The 20,730-nt window shown below is 51.5% G+C and overlaps 2 protein-coding genes across 15 annotated transcripts in view; one reads left to right on the top strand and one right to left on the bottom strand.

The window, feature by feature from the left end:
• ODAD1 (outer dynein arm docking complex subunit 1) overlaps positions 1-14,154 on the bottom strand; it is a 29,264-nt gene extending 15,110 nt beyond the window's left edge. Inside the window, exons 1-4 of one of the 8 annotated variants that reach the window (XM_072772791.1) lie at positions 14,107-14,154; positions 11,082-11,174; positions 9,507-9,622; positions 9,184-9,373 (exon numbers count right to left, since the gene is read on the bottom strand). In XM_072772791.1, the coding sequence (XP_072628892.1) occupies positions 9,184-9,267 (84 nt within the window). In that variant the 5' untranslated portion in view covers positions 9,268-9,373; positions 9,507-9,622; positions 11,082-11,174; positions 14,107-14,154. Of the gene's footprint in view, positions 1-9,183; positions 9,374-9,506; positions 9,623-11,081; positions 11,175-11,542; positions 11,735-13,734; positions 13,781-14,106 lie in introns of those variants that run through there. The other 7 variants (XM_072772760.1, XM_072772798.1, XM_072772771.1 and 4 more) reach the window with 7 other exon arrangements.
• A 2,218-nt stretch (positions 14,155-16,372) lies between these two features.
• On the top strand, positions 16,373-20,419 carry EMP3 (epithelial membrane protein 3 (MAM blood group)). 7 transcript variants are annotated; one of them, XM_072772961.1, is made up of 5 exons: positions 16,373-16,702; positions 17,662-17,780; positions 18,056-18,158; positions 18,940-19,080; positions 20,149-20,419. In XM_072772961.1, the coding sequence occupies exons 2-5, from the start codon at positions 17,703-17,705 to the stop codon at positions 20,316-20,318; spliced, it is 492 nt and encodes a 163-aa protein (XP_072629062.1). In that variant the 5' UTR covers positions 16,373-16,702; positions 17,662-17,702; the 3' UTR covers positions 20,319-20,419. The 7 variants fall into 7 exon arrangements, with proteins under 7 accessions (XP_072629062.1, XP_072629028.1, XP_072629023.1 ...); XM_072772927.1 differs by having other exon boundaries at positions 16,376-16,702; positions 17,588-17,780; XM_072772922.1 differs by having other exon boundaries at positions 16,376-16,702; positions 17,545-17,780.
• Positions 20,420-20,730: the final 311 nt, after the last annotated feature.

Below are 20,730 nucleotides of genomic sequence, written 5' to 3'. Positions count from 1 at the left end.
TAGTTTTTTAGAAACTGCCAAACTGGTTTCCCAAGCGGTTGTGCCATTTATATTCCTCCCAGCAGACTAAGAGAATTCCAGTTCTTTCATATCCTCACCAACATTTGGTATCATCTTTTAAATTTTAGCCATTCTACTGGGTGTGTAGAAGTTTCTCATGATTTTAATTTGCATTCCCTTAATGACTAACACTGTTGGGCATCTTTCACTTGCTTGTTGCCATCTTACATATTTTCTGGTGAAGTGTCTGCTCAAGCCTTTCACTGATTTTTCCTAATTGGATCCTTTGTTTTCTTATTGAGTCTGAAAGTTCTTCATATTTTCTAGATACAAGTTCTTTTTTTTTTTTTAAGATATTTATTTATTTATTTATTTATTTATTTATTTATTTATTTGAGGGAGAGAGACAGAGATAGCAACAGAGAGCATGAGTGAGGAGAGGGAGAAGCAGGCTCCCCCTGATGCGGAACTCGATCCCAAGACCCTGGGATCATGACCTGAGCTGAAGATAGCCGCTTAACTGAGCCACTGAAGTGCCTCTAGATACAAGTTCTTTATCAGCTATACATTTTGCAAATATTTTCTTCTATTATGGGGCTTATTCTCTGAACAACACCTTTTGAAGAGAAGTTTTTAAATTTTATGGAGTTCAGTTTATCAAATGGATCACACTTTTGATGGTGTAGCTAAGAAATCTTTGCCTAACCCAAGCTCACAAAGATTTTCTCTTTTGTTTCTTTCTAGAAAAGAAGCTTTACAATTTTAGATTTTACATTTAGGTCAAGGATAGCCAACATCTTTTTTTTTCTTTAAAAAAAAGTCACTGTGCACAGAAAAGTGCACAGATGATGTATCTTTTAAAGATTATTTATTTGAGAGAGAGAGTGTGTGCAAGTGGGGGCAGGGGCAGAGGGAGACAATCTCAAGCAGACTCCCTGCTGAGCCTCCATGTAGGGTTCAATTTCATGACCCTGAGATCATGACCTGAGCCAAAATTAAAAGCTGACACCCAACCGAGTCACCCAGTTGCCCCTTTATTATGTATTTTTTTAAGATTTTATTCACTTATTTATAAGAGACACAGAGAGACAGAGAGAGAGGCAGAGATACAGGCAGAAGAAGAAGCAGGCTCCATGCAAGGAGCCCGACGTGGGACTCGATCCTAGGACTCCAGGATCACTCCCTGGGCCGAAGGCAGGCGCCAAACCACTGTGCCACTCAGGGATCCCCTATTATGTATTTTTAACTGAACATCCTTGAGCCACCAACTAGGTCAAGAACCAGAATGCTGGCAGCACTGAAGATGCTCCGTCTCATCACTCCCACCTTCCTCTCCATAGACATAGCACTACCCTGCCTGTCAGTTCCTATTGCTGCTGTAACAAAGCACCATACATTTACTGGCTAAACACACAACTTTATTTTCTTCCAGTTTTGGAGGTCAGAAGTCTGAAATCAGTTTTGCTGAGTTACGAATCAAGGTATCAGCCAGCTACATTCCTTTTGGAAGCTCCAGGGGAGAAATCATTCCAGGGGAGAATTCTAATGGAATGAATTCCAATTTCTAGAAGCTGAATTCCTTGATTTATGTATTCCTTAGCTCGTGGCCACTCCAACCTCTGTTTCTCTTCATATATTCCCTTTCCAACATCACATCATCTTCTCTGGTTTTGACACTCCTACCTCTCCCTAACAAGGACCCTTGTGATGACATTGGGCCCACCTGGATAATCCAGGGTAACCTCTCCATTTCAAAATCCTTAATCACATTTGCAGGGTCTCTTTTGCCATGTAAAGTAACATACTCATGGGTACCCGAGATTACAGTGTGGATATCTTGGAGAGGGACCATTATTCTGTTTACCATATTTCCTCAAGTGAAATTCATTTTTTTTACTTTTCTTTATAGTTTTATCACCCATGCATGTACCTCTAAGCAAAAGTTTAGTTTGGCCGGATTTTGATTTTTATGCTAATGAAACCATGCTACCTATATGTTTTATGTCTTGCTTCCTTCAAATGTGTGTGTGATTCACCCCTGTGGCTGTGTGTAATTGTGATTCATTTTTCATCCCTGTATACTATTTCCTGATACAAATACACCACAATGTATTTATTCATTCAAATACTGATGGACATTTGGGTTACTTCCAGTTTGCAGCTGGCTAATGTGAATAATGCTTCTTTTAACATTCTTTTACATGAATCCTGGTTCCAGGGCATATGCTCAGAAGTGTACTTGCTCGGTCAGAGGAAGAGTTAACAAAAGATCTAAACTTGTTTCCTATTAGAAGGTGACTTTGGCTTACTTTCTTCTAACATGGTTTCCATGGAAACATACTGGGTTAAGGTAAATATGGAATGCCAGCTCCGTTCCCAGGCAACAATGTTTATTATAAAAATGACCCCTGATTGGTGAACTACATTGGAATGGAAGGACTGTGAGTAGGCTTATAGATCTCAAGGGCCTATGTGACTGGGCCTAAACAGAAACATGGTTTCTCTGTGGGTTGTTTTTTTGTTTTTGTTTTTTTTAAGTAAGCCCCATGTCTAACGAGGGGCTTGAACTCACAACCCTGAGATCAACAGCAAGATGCTCAACTGACTGAGCCATCAGGAGCCCCTGTGGGGTATTTCTTATCATTGACTATGCTCCTGATGGGGGCTTAGACTTAGACCCTATTCTCAGGAACTGTTGCAGAAGTGGCTCCTCTTGTATATGAAGCCTCCCTATGCCAGTGAGCAACACCCACCGGCTCACGTGGCATTTCCCAACTGGAAGTGCTGAGAAGCAGTCCCTGGATGCTCAAGGAAGGTGTGTTTGATGCTGTCGTGCCCAAATGCAATTGTTTCCTGCCACCTATCATCCTACAAAGTGAATCTGGTACTGAGTTATGCAGCCTGTGAGCATGACTGTCAGGTGGAACCCAAGACTGCTTCTGATGACCATGCCAAGTGAATGTGACCCCAAATTACAGGGAATGTCTATCTTTAAATGTAATAGATAATGGGGATAAAACTTTTTAAAATACATGTGAGAATTTATACCCTCAACAACAGTTGTTAGGAGTTCCCGTTTGCTCCTTCTCTTCCCAGCACTTGGTATTTAGGGACACTAATTTTTGAAAATTTGGTGAGTGTTTAATGGAATCACATTGTGATTTTCATTTGCCTCTCTCTGATTACTAATGAGTGATGAGTAATTTCTACATTTATTGGACACGTCTTATTTTGTGATGTCAGCTCAAATCCTTTGACTATTTTTTTTTAAACTGGGCTGACTCTTCAATAATTTGTAGGCATTCCTTGTATGCCCTTTTTTTTTTTTTAAGATTTTATTTATTTATTCATGAGAGACACAGAGAGAAGGCAGAGACATAGGCAGAGGGAGAAGCAGGCTCCTTGCAGGGAGCCCGGCCTGATGCAGGACTTGATCCCAGAACTCTGGGATCATGTCCTGGGCTGAAGGAAGACGCTCAACCACTGAGCCACCCAGGCATCCCCTTGTATGTCCTTGATACTAGTCCTTTGTCATCTACATGTATTGCAAATTACTTTCCATTCTGTGACTTTGCACACTCTTTGTTTAACAGAGGTTATTAACCTTAAAGTCATGGAAAGTAACAATCTTTTCCTTTAGCAGCAGAGATTTCTATAACTTATTTTAAAAATTCTTCCCCACCTTCAAGCATTTAGATCTCTGATCCAACTGGAATTAGTTATGGGGGTACAAAGTGAGATAAGGATCTGGTTTCATCTTACAGTATGAATATCCAATTTTCACAGCACCATTATTAGAGTCCTCTTTTTCCATTTCTTGAAGTCATACATCAAGTGTCCACATGTGCACTGGTCTCTTTCAGGGCTCTCTCTTCTGTCCCTTTGATCCATTTGATTAGCCCTGCATCAATTACAAGAATTTTATAATAAATCTTGATAAAGGATAAAGCGAATCCTTTCACATTGTTCTTCTTTTAAGTCAAAGTCATCTTGTCCATTGCACTTCCATATAAGCAGAATCTGCTTGTCAATTCCATCCATTAAAAAAAAAAAAGAAAACCTTCAGTACTTTGGTTGGGATTATATCTATAAATAAATTTGGAGATCTGACATTTTATGACACTAACTCTTCGAATCCATGGATAGATCTCTACATTTATTAAGCTCTTCTTTACTATCCCTCAGTAAAATACTACAACTTACTCCATAGAGGTCTTGCACACTTTTGTTAGATTTCTTCTTAGGTACTTCTTTTGGCTATTATAAATGTGTATTTTCTTCTTTTATTTTATAATAGTTATCCCTAATACAGGGCAATATCATTAACTTTGCATATTAATTCTGTATCTAGCCACATTTTTAAAATATCTTTTTAATTACAGTAAGTTGGTGTTATATTCTTCTGGATCTTCTATGTACACAAATATATCATCTACAAACAATGACAATTTCATTTCTTCCTCTCCAATGTTTACATTGTTTTTTTACTTTTCCTGGCCATACTGCACTGGATATGACCTCCAGCACAATGTTAAATAGAAGTGGTGCTGACATCTTTATATTGTTACTGATCTCAAAGATAATCTTTTTCATGGTTTGCTATCAAATATATTTTCTTTTTTTTTTAAGATTTTATTTATTTATTCATGAGAGACACAGAGAGAGAGAGAGAGGCAGAGACACAGGCAGAGGGAGAAGCAGGCTCCATGCACCGGGAGCCCGAGGTGGGATTCGATCCCGGGTCTCCAGGATCGTGCCCTGGGCCAAAGGCAGGCGCCAAACCGCTACACCACCGGGGCTGCCCTCAAATATATTTTCTGTAGATGTTTTATAGTTATCCTTTACCAAATTCAGGAAATCTCTTTTGTTCCTGGCTTTCCAAGAGTTTTTTGCATAAAAGGATACTGAATTTTATCAAATATTTTTTTCTTTTTTTTAAGATTTATTTATTTATTCATGAGTGACAGAGAGAGAGAGGCAGAGACACAGGCAGAGGGAGAAGCAGGCTCCCTGCAGGGAGCCCAAGGCAAGACTCGATCCCAGATCCCAGGATCACGCCCTGAACGGAGGCAGACACTTAACCACTGAGCCACCCTATTTTTATTTTTACATAGACCAGTGCTATAAATGGGTCCAAGTCAAAGGACTGTCATCAGTCTCTCATATGGTAGGCTCAGAAAATGAGAGTGAGCATTTAAGCAAGCATCAGAAATGGTGTTTTGGGGTGCTGTTAAATGCATGTATCAAGCCACAGAAGGCACAAGCCTTATAAAATTAAGGAGTCGGTAATAGATGGGAAGTTTTAAAAGTTGGTCCATTAACACATATAATTTGAGAAAAACTATGTCTAAGTCTACTTTATTTTTTTGCCAGAAAATGTCTATTCTTTCACATTTTCAGATGATTTTTTATTATTATTATTCATGAGAGACACAGAGACAGAGAGAGAGGCAGAGATGCAGGCAGAGGGAGAAGCAGGCTCCATGTAGGAAGCCTGATGTGGGACTTGATCCCAGGACTCCAGGATCACGCCCTGGGCCAAAGGCAGGCACTAAACTGCTGAGCCACCCAGGGATCCCCTAGATGATATTTTTATTGGGCATAAGATTCTTTTCTCTTTTTTTTAAAGATTTTATTTATTCATGAGAGACACAGAGACAGAGAGAGAGGCAGAAACGCAGGCAGAGGGAGAAACAGGCTCCATGTAGGGAGCCCAACGTGGGACTCGATCCCGGGACCCCAGGATTACACCCCGGGCTGAAGGTGGCGCTAAACCGCTGAGCCACCTGAGCTACCCTCTTTTCTCATTTTTAAAGATTTTATTAATTTGTTTGAGAGAAAGCATGAGTGGAGGAAGAGGCAGAGGGAGAGGGAGGAGCAGACTCCCCACTGAACAGGGAGCCTGACACAGGCCTCAATCCCAGGACCCTGAATCATGACCTGAGCCGAAAGCAGACTTTAACCAAGTGAGCCACTCAGGCACCCCTTGTTGAGTATAAGGTTCTAAGTTGACAGCTTTCCCTTTAGAACAGTGAAGTTATAATTTGTTTTCTGACTTCCAGTATCTCTTTTTAAAAAATCACTTGTCAGTTTAATTGTAGTTCCTCTGAAAGTAATCTTATTTTTTGGCTACTTCTATATTCTAAAACTTCCCTGTGTTCTATATAATTTTTTTTCCATCCTGTTTTAGACTCTAAGGCATCCTTGACTCTGTGGATTTGTCCTTTTATCAGTTCTGGAAAATTCTCAGATATTATTTTTTTTAACTTATTTATTCATGAGAGACACAGAGAGAGAGAGAGAGAGTGAGAAAGAGAGAGAGAGGCAGAGACACAGGCAGAGGAAAAAGCAGGCCCCATGCAGGAAGCCTGACGTGGGACTCGATCCCGGGTCTCCAGGATCAGGCCCTGAGCTGAAGGCGGCCCTAAACCACTGAGCCACCCGGGCTGCCCAGATATTATCTTATTACACATTATCTCTGTCCCATTTTCTTTCTGTTCTTCTGAAACTTTTTTTTTTTTTTTAAGATTTTATTTTTTTTAAGCAACCTCTACATCCAGCACGGGGCTCAAACCCACAACCCGAGATCAAGTCACACACTCCCACTGAGCCAGCCATGCACCCCATCTTCTGAAATTCTCATCAAACATATACTTAACTTCACTCTATCTGCAATGTCTCATAACCACCCTCCCCCTATTTCTATCTTTTTGTCTCTCTGTGGTGGATGCTAGGTGATTTAAGCTCAATAAATTCTTTCTTCAGCTTTTATTTGGCTTATTATCTGTCTCTCCAGTAGAATGTAAAATACATTAGAGCAGGGTCCTTGTCTGTTTGGTTCACTGCTGTGTCCTCAAATACCAGGGCCTGGCACTTAGTAGGCACTCCCATAAATATGTGTTTGATGAATGAATGTCACCAGATAACTATAGCTTATCTTGACCTTACAGGGAATTTCAGAGCTCTACTCTAGAGACCCTATCCCCCAAACTGATCTACAGTTTTCCATAATCAAGGCTGTTAGGGCAAAAGAATCCATGGAGCCAAGATCATAAAATCATCCTGCTTGGGCCTGACTCTGATGAGTTTCCATGAAAGATGGAGGAAAACCAATTCAAGCAGCCAACAACACCCACTAAGCCACTGCACTACCGTGAAACAGCCAAAAGTTTGGCATGTGTGAAGCAGAATTCAGCTTCCAAAAGGCAGCTCAGGGAGCTACTGAGAGGTGAAAAAACACACTGATTGAAAGTCACAGGCTTCTGGGTGGCTCAGTGGTTGAGCATCTGCCTTTGGCTCAGGTCGTGATCCCAGGGTCCTGGGATCGAGTCCTGAGTCAGGCTCCCCACAGGGAGCCTGCTTCTCCCTCCGCCTATGTCTCCGCCTCTCTCTGTATCACAGACAGAGAGAGAGAGGCAGAGACAAAGTCAGAGGGAGAAGCAGGCTTCATGCAGGGAGCCAGATGTGGGACTCAATCCTGGGACTCCAGGATCACTCCCTGAGCCAAAGGCAGGCACTAAACTGCTGAGCCACCCAGGGATCCCCTAAATAAAATCTTTAAAAAAAGAAAGTCAAATGTATGAAAACTACATGGTAGGGGCACCTGGTTGGCACAGTTGGTTAAGTGACTGATTCTTGATTTCCATTCAGGTCATGATCTCGGGATCATGAGATCGAGCTTCATATCAGGCTTCCCCCTTAGCACATGGAATCTGCTTAAGTTTCCCTCTCCTTCGCCCTCTGCCTTCTCCTCACCACCTCTCTCTCTCTCTCTCTCTCTCTCTCTCTAAAGAAAATAAATAAATCTTAAAAAAAAATACACAAAACCCTGTGGTAGACAGAATAATGCCCCCTTGCCCACATGTCTACATCCTAATCCTTGAAACTTGTGTATAAATGACCCTAATGGCCAAAAAGGACTTTGCAAATGTGATAAACTTAAGGATCTTGAGATGGGGAGATTACCCTGAATTACCTGGGTGTAATCACAAAGGTCCTTACAAGTGAAAGAAAGGCACAAGAGAGTCAGAATCAGAGAGGCAAGAGGTCAGAGTGATGCACAAAAGAAAGATTCAGCTGGCCACTGCTAGCCTTGCAAAGAAAGGAGCCACAAACCAAGGAATGCAGACAGCTTCTAGAAGCTGGAGAAGCTCCAGAAAACAGAGTCTCCTCTGAAGCCTTCAGAAGGAATGAAGCCTCGCTGACACTCTGACTTCAATTTACCCCGGTAAAACTCACTTTGGACTTCTGTCCTCTACCACTACAAGATAATTAATTTTAAGATGTTATTTATTTATTTGAGAGCGAGAGTGTGCACATGCAGGGGAAGGGGCAAAGGGAGAGGGAAAGAATCTCAAGAGGACTCTGTACTGAACACAGAGCCTGATGCAGACCTCAGTTTCTTTGATCTCACAACTCGGAGATCATGACCTGGGCCACCCAGGAGCTCCTAATTTGTATTACATTTTAAGCCACCAAGTTTGTGGTCATTTGTTACAGCGAAAATAGGAAAGTAACACAGGCCACCAAGATAAGTAACCTTCAAAGCCCTCTTTGTGATCCAACAGTGTGCAAGAAATCATTTGGTCCAGGCAAGCAATTTTTTTTTTAACTAAGACAAGAACAGGAAACAGCAGGATGAATTTCACCCAGAACAGAATAAGGATTACCTGGTTGAAACTTCTCTCAGCTGTCTATGCATGTTTACATCCACATGTGAACAAACTGCCTCCAGAGATCATGATCACAAAAACCTGAGCGAACACTGACCTACAAAATTTATATTGTTTCCAAGGCCAAGATCTTGAGGTAGGTCAAACTGAAAATCTATGTAGGCTCTGCTGCCTTACCAACTCTGCTTTCTGCAGTTAAGGAAATGAGGGCCCAGAGAGGTAAAGACTTGCCCACGGTACCACAGCTCTGATGCAGCAGGGCCAGGATTCTAATGCCAGTTTGGCTGACTCCGGGAGGTGTATCTTCCCCCTTTAACCACACCACCCCCTTTTAGGATGTGTGGAATTGTGCTAAGCAAGAAACACCTGCATTCCTCCTAGAGCCCGAACATAACTCTCCTAGGTGGATGCTTTCAATAAGCCTATTTTTCAGATGAAGAAGCTAAGGCTCAAAGCAGTCCCAATACTCGCCCCTTAAGGGCGATCTACAGAGTCTGGTCTCAGAACCCACCTGCTTGTCCAGGGCCCTGGTCTGCTCCTGTAGCTCCTTGACCTCGGCCTCCACTTGGACCCGGCACTTCAGCAGATGGCTCATGTTCTCCAGCCTCTCACTATCTCGCAGCCGCTTAGCCTGGCTCTGGGCGACTCTGATCTGCACCTGAAGTTTATCCCGCACTCGCTCCAGGCACTGGATCTCCTCACTGCCCAGGCAGGGATGGGGAGAGCAAGCCAGCAAGGGGCAAAGCTCATAATCACTAAAGGCCAGACACAGGGCCGGCCCTCCCTGCCTCGGACCCCCAACCCTTGTAAGAGCCCCCTCCCCAGCTCTGGTACCAGGCACTGGGCTCACAGTTGCTTGTTGATGCGCTGGTGGACTTCCTTGCTGTATGCCCGCCTCTCAGCCTCCATCACTTTGCATTGCCGCTGTAGTCTGCTCAGCTCCCAATCCACTGAGGGCAGGACAAGCCAAGGGGCTCATTAGGAATCCAGTAGGCCCCAGCCCCTGCCTCTCCAGGACCTAGGAATTCTGGTTCCCTCAGTGTCCCACAAACCGCAGCTGAAGAGCAGACCGAGTCCCCAACACCCCTCTACCACTGCATTTCAGCTCCTGTGTCCCTCATACTTCCTCACCCCTTGGGATTCCTGGGCCCCAGGATTTTTTTCCCCTAAACCTACTCCTACGCCAGGATTGGGTACACATCGGCTTCCCCACTAGAGGGCGCTCCTGGAAGACCTCGCGGTCCGCAGGGACCCGCCACATAGGACCTGGAACTTGGGAAAGCTGAGGATAGGTGCCCAGACCTGGCTGGGGCTGGCAACAGCATTCTTGCTTCCTCCCTCCCCTTCAGTCCCCATCACCCAACAGTCCTCGGTCCCATCCTCCTGCCTTCTCACTCTCAGCCCACCCCCTAGGTTCGGGCTTCAATCTGTCCTGCCCGGAATATCATCTCAGCCTCCTCCCCAACCTCTTGACCTCCCTTCACAGCCCCAGAGTGTCTTTCTATACCCAGAGCTGACCCTGCCCCTCCCCAGCTCACAGGCCTCCCCTTGGAGCTCCAGGGCCCCCAGGACAATGTCCCAGTTTCTCAGCCTGGTGTTCAAGGCCCCATATGATCTGACCCTACCCACCACTGGAGTCTGGTCCACCAGCACACCACCTCCCACCTTTTCAACCAGCGATTCTGGCCCACGTAGACAGCTGGCAATGTCTGGAGACATTTATGATTGTCACCATGTGGGGACAGGGCAAGGGAAGGTGATCGTGGCATGTAATGGATGGAGGTCAGGGATGCTGCGGAGCATCCACAATGCCCAGGACAGCCCCCATGACTAAGAATGATCTAACCCCAAGTGTCAATAGTGTGGAGGATGAGAAACCCTGTTCCAGGCACACGCTGTTTTCTCTGCCAAAACACTCTCCCCTTCTGGCTCCCACTGGCAATTCCTGGGAGGAGTTCCAAGCCCCACTCTTATGTCTTCTCCTTCAGGAAGTCTTCCTGGAGGGATCCCTGGATGGCTCAGTGGTTTAGTGCCTGCCTTCGGGCCGTGGTCCTGGAGTCCTGGGATTGAGTCCCACATCAGGCTCCCTGCATGGAGCCTGCTTCTCCCTCTGCCTGTGTCTCTGCCTCTGTGTGTGTGTGTGTCTCTGCCTCTCTCTCTCTCTGTGTCTCTCATGAATAAATAAATAAAATCTTTAAAAAAAATAAAAATAAAAATAAGGAAGTCTTCCTGGACCGCCCCACTGCCAGGCCTATCCCACTGCCCTGCTCTACCTCCATTCCCCTTCTTGTGCATTCTCCCTAGAGGGCTCTCCTTTGGAAGGCCTCCCTGTCTTCAGCGTCCTGCACCACAATACCTGGACACTTGGGAAAACCGAGGAAAAGAATGAGTGAAAAAAAAGCAAATTACCCATTCCGTCCAAGAAGGCATCACTTCCATCCTCCGAGCAGGCACTCCCTGCAGAGTGTTCCAAAGGCATCTTGTCCAAAGAGGGTGGGACTCCTGTAGGGGGTGATACAGGACCCACGTAGACGGCAAGCAGGAGAGGGCCGGAAGGTGGGTGGAGGCGAACAGCGAGGGGCTAGGAGTTGGAAGGTGACCCCAGAACCACCTCTGGCCTCTCCTGGAGTCCCAATCCTCCAATGGGTTGGAGGGGGAGCCTCTCGGGTCTCTCCCCACACCCCTCCCAGCCTCCCACCTCTCATATTTTCTGTGTTGTGTTTTGACTCTGACTCTGGCGGGGGGATGGGGGGTGGGGGACAGGACCCCTAGGCTCTTGGTATCTCTGCAGCGGCGTGGCGGTTTGGGGAAGGAGACACGGAGGAGGGGGAAAGCCTGGCCGGCTGTGGGGAGCGCGGCCCGGTCCCTACCTGCTGGAGTGCCTGACCTGTCCTCGGTCCTCCAAGCTCACTGTTGTGGCCTGGTTACTGGGGAGATGAAGGGCCAATGAGGCCTGAGGACAGCGGTCTGGGTGGGGCTGAAGCCTTGAGGAGGCCCGTGGGAGGTGAGGCTGGGGAGGAGGGGCCGTGGGAGGGGAGGAGGTACGTGGGAGCGGAGGGGAGGCCGCTGGGGAGGAGGGGCCGCTGGGGAGGAGGGGTCGTGGGAGGCGAGATGGGGAGGAGGGGCCGCTGGGGAGGAGGGGCCGTGGGAGGCGGGGCCGCTGGGGAGGAGGGACCGTGGGAGGCGAGGCTGGGGAGGAGGGGCCACTGGGGAGGAGGGGCCGCTGGGGAGGAGGGGCCGCTGGGGAGGAGGGGCCACTGGGGAGGAGGGGTCGCTGGGGAGGAGGGGCCGCTGGGGAGGAGGGGCCTCTGGGGAGGGAGGGGTCGCTAGGGAAGAGGGGCCGTGGGAGGCGGGGCTGGGGAGGAGGGGCCGCTGGGGAGGAGGGGCCGCTGGGGAGGAGGGGCCACTGGGGAGGAGGGGTCGCTGGGGAGGAGGGGCCGCTGGGGAGGAGGGGCCGCTGGGGAGGGAGGGGTCGCTAGGGAAGAGGGGCCGTGGGAGGCGGGGCTGGGGAGGAGGGGTCGCTGGGGAGGAGGGGCCGCTGGGGAGGAGGGGCCGCTGGGGAGGAGGGTCCGCTGGGGAGGGAGGGGTCGCTAGGGAAGAGGGGCCGTGGGAGGCGGGGCTGGGGAGGAGGGGCCGCTGGGGAGGAGGGGCCGCTGGGGAGGAGGGGCCGCTGGGGAGGAGGGGTCGCTGGGGAGGAGGAGTCGCTGGGGAGGGAGGGGTCGCTAGGGAAGAGGGGCCGTGGGAGGCGGGGCTGGGGAGGAGGGGCCGCTGGGGAAGAGGGGCCGCTGGGGAAGAGGGGTCGTGGGGAGGAGGGGCCCTGGGGAGGAGGGGCCGTGGGGAGGAGGGGCCGTGGGGAGGAGGGGCCGTGGGGAAGAGGGGTCGTGGGGAGGAGGGGCCGTGGGGAGGAGGGGCCGTGGGGAGGAGGGGCCGCTGGGGAGGAGGGGCCGCTGGGGAGGAGGGGCCGCTGGGGAGGAGGGGCCGCTGGGGAGGGAGGGGTCGCTAGGGAAGAGGGGCCGTGGGAGGCGGGGCTGGGGAGGAGGGGCCGCTGGGGAGGAGGGGCCGCTGGGGAGGAGGGGCCGCTGGGGAGGAGGGGCCGCTGGGGAGGAGGGGTCGCTGGGGAGGAGGAGTCGCTGGGGAGGGAGGGGTCGCTAGGGAAGAGGGGCCGTGGGAGGCGGGGCTGGGGAGGAGGGGCCGCTGGGGAAGAGGGGTCGTGGGGAGGAGGGGCCGTGGGGAGGAGGGGCCCTGGGGAGGAGGGGCCGTGGGGAGGAGGGGCCGTGGGGAGGAGGGGCCGTGGGGAAGAGGGGTCGTGGGGAGGAGGGGCCGTGGGGAGGAGGGGCCGTGGGGAGGAGGGGCCGCTGGGGAGGAGGGGCCGCTGGGGAGGAGGAGTCGCTGGGGAGGGAGGGGTCGCTAGGGAAGAGGGGCCGTGGGAGGCGGGGCTGGGGAGGAGGGGCCGCTGGGGAAGAGGGGTCGTGGGGAGGAGGGGCCGTGGGGAGGAGGGGCCCTGGGGAGGAGGGGCCGTGGGGAGGAGGGGCCGTGGGGAGGAGGGGCCGTGGGGAAGAGGGGTCGTGGGGAGGAGGGGCCGTGGGGAGGAGGGGCCGTGGGGAGGAGGGGCCGCTGGGGAGGAGGGGCCGCTGGGGAGGAGCGGCCGTGGGAGGCGGGGCCGCTGGGGACGAGGGGCCGTGGGAGAGAGGCTGGGGAGTAGGAGCCGTGGGAGGCGGGGCTGGGGAGGATGGGGCCGTGGGAGGGGCGGCTGGGCAGGAGGGACGGCGGGAGGGGAGGAGAGGCCGAGGAGAGGGGCCGCCGGGGAGGAGGGGCCGTGGGAGGCGAGGCTGGGAGGACGGGCCGAGGCAGCCGGAAGACCTGAGAAGACCTCGGGAGCGGAGAACAGGCCGGCTGCGGGGCGGGGCTGGGAGCGTCGCGAGGGGCGGGGCAGGGGAGGCCTGGAGAAGGCTGGGTGGGCCTTGAGGGCGGGGCTTCAGCGCGGGAGCCGACCCGGAGCCCCGTAAAGGGCGGCGCTGGCGGGGCCCGCGAAGCCTGGAACGGGTGGGAGCGGCACGGGTACCTGCGGGGACTGGCCCGGGGCCCGGCGCCGGTGGCCGTCAGGGGCGGGGTATGGGGGGGCGGCCGAGGGAGGGAGGGGCCCTGCGAGGGGCGTGGTCAGGGGAACACGTGAGGGGCGTGGCGGAAGGGCGCTTCCGGGGAGCCAGGGGCTGGGAGCGCTGGGCTGCGTGCTTTCGGGAGGGAGAGGCAGGAGCTGAGAGGTCTTTTGGAGCCAGGGCTAGGAGAGAAGCGTCTGGAAGGCTTTGGAGCTAGGCCGCGGTCCTTTGGGACGAGGCCCGAGGGATGTGTGTCTTAAACTAAGACCACATTATTTTGAAGATTCGTTAGGAAGACCGTGCCGATGCCGGGAGCTGTGACGGGGAGGAACGCTCACCAACTCGGGTCCCTGCAGTGACTCACTACGCATGCGCGGCCAACGGTCTCCCGCGAAGCCGCCAAAAGCCTCTGGCCGGCTGGGGCCGCGCTCCGAGGGGCGGAGGTGGGCGGGGCCGCGCGCCCCGCCCCGCCCCCGCCTGGCCACACCCCTTCGCGCCGCGCCGCGGGGCACGCCTCCTGAGCCGTAGGCTGCTGCCCACGTGGGCCTCCCGGAGCGGGCGGGCAGTGGGCGCCGCTCCCTGCAGGCTGGGTGTGCCTGAAGCCTGCGGTTTCCTGTGGGAGGAAGCGGCCCGCGGGCGCTCAGCTCAGTTCTTAGCCTTGGAGGCCCAGGAGGGGGAGACCCCGTTACCGCCCGCGGTCTCGCTGATTTTCCCCCTTTCACACGGTGCTAGCCTAAGGGACCTCCGCTCCCGCCCCCTCTTCATTCCGGGGGGTACCCAACTCTGGCGCCGATTCCGCTAAGGGTCCTTGAAGAGTCCTGGTTTCCACCTCCCTAGCCCCTGCTTTCCACGCTTCTTCCAGGGCCAGGTCTCGTCCCCTTCGTCCCCTTCGCCTACGCTCCATGGAGACCACGTGACCCTCCATCCTCTGATTTTTCCCTCACTGACAGACTTTCTAATTTCCCCGGGGTTCTGGATTCAGACTCCCAGTCTTTGTCCCCAGGAACCCTCATTTTGTACTCCCAACTCTTAAGCCTTGGGGCAAAGGGGTTATTAGTAACTTATCCAAAATCACAGCTAATGAGTGAGTACAAGCTGCTTGGATTTGAATCCAGCCCATGTGCCTCTATAGACAGCTGTACTGGTGCCCACTTTCTGGGTTTCCCGAGTACCCCACCGAGTCCCTGAACTGTTCATCCCTAACCCCTTCAGGGAGTTGAGATGACCAACCACTCTCCTGCCACCTAGCCCTGGCCCCATCAAGATACCCAGACATCCCCTGGTCCAGTTTCCTTTCCCTGCAAGAACCTAGGATTTCAAGTCTCCCAACTCTCAATTCCCTCTCAGGACCCCAGACACCTGGTTCCCTGTCCCTCACTTTTTACTAGCACCCAAACCTTCCAAGAGACCCAGGTATATAGTAATCACAACCCATTCTAATTCAATAACTCAACAATCAGCAATAATAATAGTGAACACTAAGTCCCTGGTACTGCACTTCTGTTTAAAACCCTCCACCGGCTTCTCACTGCCCTCAGAATAAAATCCAAATTCCTCCCCTAGTCTTCAAGGGCCCTCTTTGATTCCCCTTACTACCACTCCCTCCAACTCCCTCTATTCCAGCCACAGTGTCCCTCTGTCTCCTCCCCAAACAACCTGAGCTTGTTCTTGGGAGCCTTGCATTTCCTCTTCCTCCCAGCATTGAAATGAGTCCTGTCCTCAGGTCTTAGCTCAGATGTCACCTCCCCAGGAAACCTTGTCTGATCACCTTGTTTTAAAGTAGGTTCCTCCTACAGGGTCATTATCACCTCTGTCTTATTTCCTGCAAAGCACTTAGCACTGTCCGAGAAATTTATCGTCTTCATCAATAGATTTTCTCTTTATGGTCTGCCTGCCCCTACTGGGAAGGTAAGCCCCATGATAACAGCAGGCATCACATCTGTGTTCTTTATTATGACCTCCTGGTTCATAATAGATGTTCAATAAATGTTTGATGAAGGAATGAACGTGTCGCTGTGTTAGTGTACCGGTACTACCTTATTCATTTAGAGCAATTATCTGAATTATGACTACCACTATTAATACATTGTCAGTATTATCAGTATTACTGTATCCATGTCACAGATTCAGAAAAAAAACGAGGCTCAGAGAGTCGAAATAGTCAGTCGAGGTCCCCCAGGCAGGAAATGGTGGCACTGGGATTAACTTCCCACCCACCCACCCTCACCCCGACCCCTGCCCCTTTCCAGATTTTCCACCTCTGACACACACTGTGGGGCCAGCTCCCCTCAGCTCTCAACCCATTCCACGCAGCAAGAATCTGGTGTCTTTCCCCAGACCCCCATTCTTCAGAGCATCCAGTCCTAAGCCCCAACAGGGAAAGCAGACATCCCGTCAGGGAGGAGACCCAGACTGGAGGCCTGAGAATCGGACCCTCCCATTCCTCGATGCCTGCCCCACCCTGGCCCTGCTCTGCTCCCTGGGTTCCGAGGACTTGTCATTTCAACCCTGGGAGGGAGTCCCCAAAAGATGCCTGTCTGGGGGCAGTGGGTGGGGACCCAGAGAATGAGGAACCCGAGTGCCTAGTCCCTCCCTCTGGCTGCAGACCTCAGCTGGGTGCGGTGTGGGTGGGTATAAAAGGGTCAGTATATATTGAGAGGAGCAGAGAAAGAAACCAGGAGAGTGAGAGAAAGAAGGAGGTATAGGCAGTAAGGGCTGGAGAGAGAAAGAGGGAAGAAAGGAGGGAGAGAGAAAGAGAGATCTCGATTGGAGGGGAGAAGGAGGGAGAGAGCCAGAGGGGAGAGCAAGCGAGGGAGGGAGGAAGGCGGTGAGAGAGGCGGGGGCCTCGGCAGGGTGGAAGGAGGGAGGAGTAGGGCGGGGCACGGAGGCCCCAGCAAGGGACGAGACTCCAACTCTGACTTTCTGCCGCTCTCGGTAAGTTTCCAGTCCGTTATTCGGACTGAGATTTCTTTATTTACTTGGGAGTGCAGCAGTTTGGGAAGGATACCCCCAGGCTGGGAGAGACACCCCCACTCTCAGACCCCATGGAAATCCTTGTAATTTAAGAACTGATCTCTTAGCACTTGGGGTGGAGATTCGGGAAGGGGTGGGGCCCGGCAAGGATTTGGGGTTCTCAGCAGAGCCCTCCACTGGTAAACTTCCTTTAGTTTTTCCCCATGGCTGTCCACTCTCTCCTGAGGACCCTGAGATGGGGGCTTTCCCCAAGAACACCACAAGTGTGGGGGACCTCCAGGCACCCCCTTCCTGGACACTGAAGGGTCCTGGAAGGCTGGCTCCTTCTTCTCAGACTTCGCCCATGCAACCCCCACCTCCCACTTCCAACATGAATCTTACCCATTTTCCTCACAAAATGTCCAGCAGGCACCAGTCTGGCAGCAGGGTGGGGTGGGGACCTCATGGGCATAGCCAGGGGCTGGGGTTTCCCTGGTTCTTGGAGGGAGGGGTGTGGGATGAGTCATTGGGTGACTCACTGGGTCCCCCTCCTCCCCACCCCAGGAGAGGAGGGGGGGTGAGTCAAGGATGCCTGTCTTTGGGGGAAGCCCCCAGCTTCTGATGACTCTGGAGGGGTATCAGCTTGAATTTTCATATCCTGGCCCATATGTGCCCAGGGTCCAGACTTAGGAGACGGCGTGGGGGCAGGGGCGGAGGTGCACACTGCTAGTCCTACTCACTCCTGGACCCAAGAGTCCATCCCTAGCTTGTTCCAACCTCTGGAGAATTCAAGAGTCCTGGCCTCCAGCCTTCTCCCCATTCAGACTCAGGAGTCCGGGCCCTCAGCGCTCTTCTCCATCACCCCAGGAGTCTGGACTCAGCTCCCTTCAACACCAGGATTGGACCATCTCACCCACCCTTGTGCCAATCTCTTCAAACAGTCATCTCCTGACACCCCCTAGCCCAGGCTTCCACAGCAGCCATGTCACTCCTTCTGCTGGTGGTCTCTGCCCTTCACATCCTAATTCTCATCCTGCTTTTCGTGGCCACTTTGGACAAGGTAAGCCTACTCCAGCAGCAAGACATCTTCTGCAGACTCCCGCCAGCCTTGTCCTTCTTCTAAAGTCATTTAGGCCACTCCCCTTTACCCTAGCATCTGCTCTTCTGCGTTCTGCCTCTGATGCCTCTACCCTAACCTTTCCCCTGACTGCTCCCCACTTCTTACTAAATCCATACTTTCCCAGCACCTCATCCTTTCCCTAACCCTTCCCACAATCTCCCTGACCCCGCCCACTTTCCTTTTCTAACCCTGCCTTTGTTTCTCCTCCATCCCAGTCCTGGTGGACTCTCCCGGGGAAGGAGTCCCTGAATCTCTGGTATGACTGCACATGGAACAATGACAACAAAACATGGGCCTGCAGTAATGTCAGCGAGAATGGTGAGGGGCATCGGAGACTGGTCTGCAAGGGGAAGGGTAACTGCTGAGTGAGTGGGGCTGATTATGACCCTCTTATCCGGATGGTAGGGGGGGCAACGTGCTTATGTTCAAGAGAGGATGGACCAAGCCTCCCTCCCCTATGATTCAGAAAGAGTGGAAACCACATGCTATAGGTTTAAGGAATGGGGAGAAAGTTTCCAAGATTCTGAGAAGGTAGGATTATGTTTTCAAAGTTCTAAAGAGATGGAACTGGTGTCCAGAATGAATGTCTGGCACCAATTTGTCCAAATTCCAAGAAATTGAGGCTAGAATCACATTAAGGTTCCAAAGGGGTGGGGCTCATCTGAGTTAAGTTATACAGGGGGAGAGCTGCATTCTTCTAAATTTCTAAGTGAAAGAAAATGAAAGAGGAAATGCTTTTCCCTAAGAATGAAGCAAGAATTTCTGTTCTCACTAGTTCTATTCAGTGTTGTATTAGAAGTAGCCAATGCAACAGGGCAAGAAAAATAAATAAAGACATCAAGAGGGAAGAGGAAAAAGTAAAAATGTCTCTATTCTCAGTGGACCTGGTCATGTAAAAAATCCTAAAGAATCATGAAAACAGCTAGAACTGATAAGGCAATTTAGCAAAATTATAGGACTCAAGGTCAATCAATATAAGTGATACTCCTAAGTATCCAAGTTTCTATGGCTCTAAATTAGATGGGGCAGTGAACGATGAGCAAGCTGGTAGAGCTGAAACTCTGGACATACTGTAAGTTCCACCTCTATCTTATTGTAGGCTGGCTCAAGGCGGTTCAGGTCCTCATGGTGCTTTCCCTCATCCTCTGCTGCCTGTCCTTCATCCTGTTCATGTTCCAGCTGTATACCATGCGGCGAGGAGGGCTCTTCTATGCCACTGGCCTCTGCCAGCTTTGCACCAGTAAGCACAGTCCTCAGGGAATTGAAGGGAAGGGAGGGGTACTGTTAGAGTGCTGGGGGCCCTGAGGATGGACATCGGGTCAAAGAAAACAATTATCGGCAGACCAAGGACCACTTGAAGTACCTCCATAGGCTACCTTTCTAGCTGGGGACTTACAGGAGTTGTATTTACACTGATTCAGTGGTTTGTGGTGTGTGTCTCTGAGTCATGTGGAAGCTGACACTTAGAGCTTCAAGGAGCTGGGGCTGGGAAAGGTGGTGTGGGCAAATAATTTAGATCCCAGGGACAGGAGGGCCCAGATGGTTGCTAAGTAATACTCCAGGAGAGGACTCTGAATCATAACAGTACTAATTTTATAATCACAGCCAGCTTCTGTTTCTGGTGGACCTACTGTGTATCAGACTCTTCAGCGAGTTTATATATTAAAATTTTTTGACTTCAAGTGCAAAAAGCTGAGTTAGTATAGTCCTCAGTTTTTGGAATACTCTCTTCTTAGGTTCCTTACAAAGTCCCTCTTGTTTTTGTTTTTAAAGATTTTATTTATTCATGAGACACACACACACACATACACACACAGAGACTGAGAGGCAGAGACACAGGCAGTGAGAGAAGCAGGCTCCATGCAGGGAGCCTGACGTGGGACTGGATCCCTAGTCTCCAGGATCACACCCAGGGCTGAAGGCAGGCACTAAACCGCTGAGCCACCCAGGGATCCCCAGTCCCTCTTGTTTTAATTCACTATTTTCGTGCTTGGCTTGCATACAGGTGCTAAGAAATATTCCTTGAAGGGATGGATGGATGGATGGATGGATGGATGGATGGATGGATGGATGGATGGATAGTATCGTCCCATTTTATGGATGAGTAAAGGGCACCCAGCTAGATTAAATTGCCCAAGAAGAGTATGTGGTCGCCTTATTGCGCAGCTCAGGGAGAGTGAACCACAACTCCCAGAAGGCAGCGGTGCTGCGCCCTGGCCTTTCTGCGGCGTTTTTTGCCCCGTGGCTTATTGGGAAATGCAGTCCTCTTGCGGGCGCTGCCTGACACCTGGTTCTCGTCTCCCCGCAGGCGTGGCGGTGTTTACCGGGGCGCTGATCTACGCCATTCACGCCGAGGAGATCCTGGCGGAGCGCCCGCCGGGGGGCAGCTTCGGTTACTGCTTCGCCCTGGCTTGGGTGGCCTTCCCCCTCGCCCTGGCCAGCGGCGTCATCTACATCCACCTGCGGAAGCGGGAGTGAGGGCCCCGCGTCGCGCTGCCGCCCCTGCCCGCCCCTCGGTCTCAGCCCCGAAGCCCCCGCCCCCGGCCTCCTCCAGAAAATAAAACCGTTTAACCGCCTGATCCGCCTTTGCCTCCTTCCTTCCCTCTGCCTCCTCCAGGGCCCCAGGCTACTCGCGCCCAATCTCTCCTGAACCTGGGACAGCACCCCAGCAGCAGCCTTCAGAACGTCCTGCTCCAGGCCCTCAGTTCCTCCCTAGGACACGGGAGGCCGGCGTCCCAGCCTCCTTTCCCCCTACCCGGATCTGAGGCCCTGGGCCCTCCCCTCTCAGGATTCCTCCCGAGTCTAGACCTCTAGGCACTTGTGGGGAAGAACCAGGCATGTGGGTTTCCTGTCCTCCCTTTCCTTGTACAAGGGTGTCTTTCTCTCAACC

The sequence above is a fragment of the Canis lupus genome, chromosome 1 (genome assembly GCF_048164855.1).
Source record: "Canis lupus baileyi chromosome 1, mCanLup2.hap1, whole genome shotgun sequence".
Lineage (NCBI taxonomy): Eukaryota > Metazoa > Chordata > Mammalia > Carnivora > Canidae > Canis > Canis lupus.
The sequence above is the reverse complement of the archived record's forward strand: the minus strand, read 5'-3'. Positions and strand labels throughout refer to the sequence as shown.

What these genes read in the sequence shown, in the direction of transcription:
- EMP3 (XM_072772961.1), top strand. Translation starts at nt 17,703, where the DNA reads ATGTCACTCCTTCTGCTGGTGGTCTCTGCCCTTCACATCCTAATTCTC. An exon ending in TCGTGGCCACTTTGGACAAG is followed by an intron (nt 17,781 to 18,055) that starts GTAAGCCTACTC and finishes CCTCCATCCCAG; the next exon opens with TCCTGGTGGACTCTCCCGGG. An exon ending in CCTCTGCCAGCTTTGCACCA is followed by an intron (nt 19,081 to 20,148) that starts GTAAGCACAGTC and finishes GTCTCCCCGCAG; the next exon opens with GCGTGGCGGTGTTTACCGGG.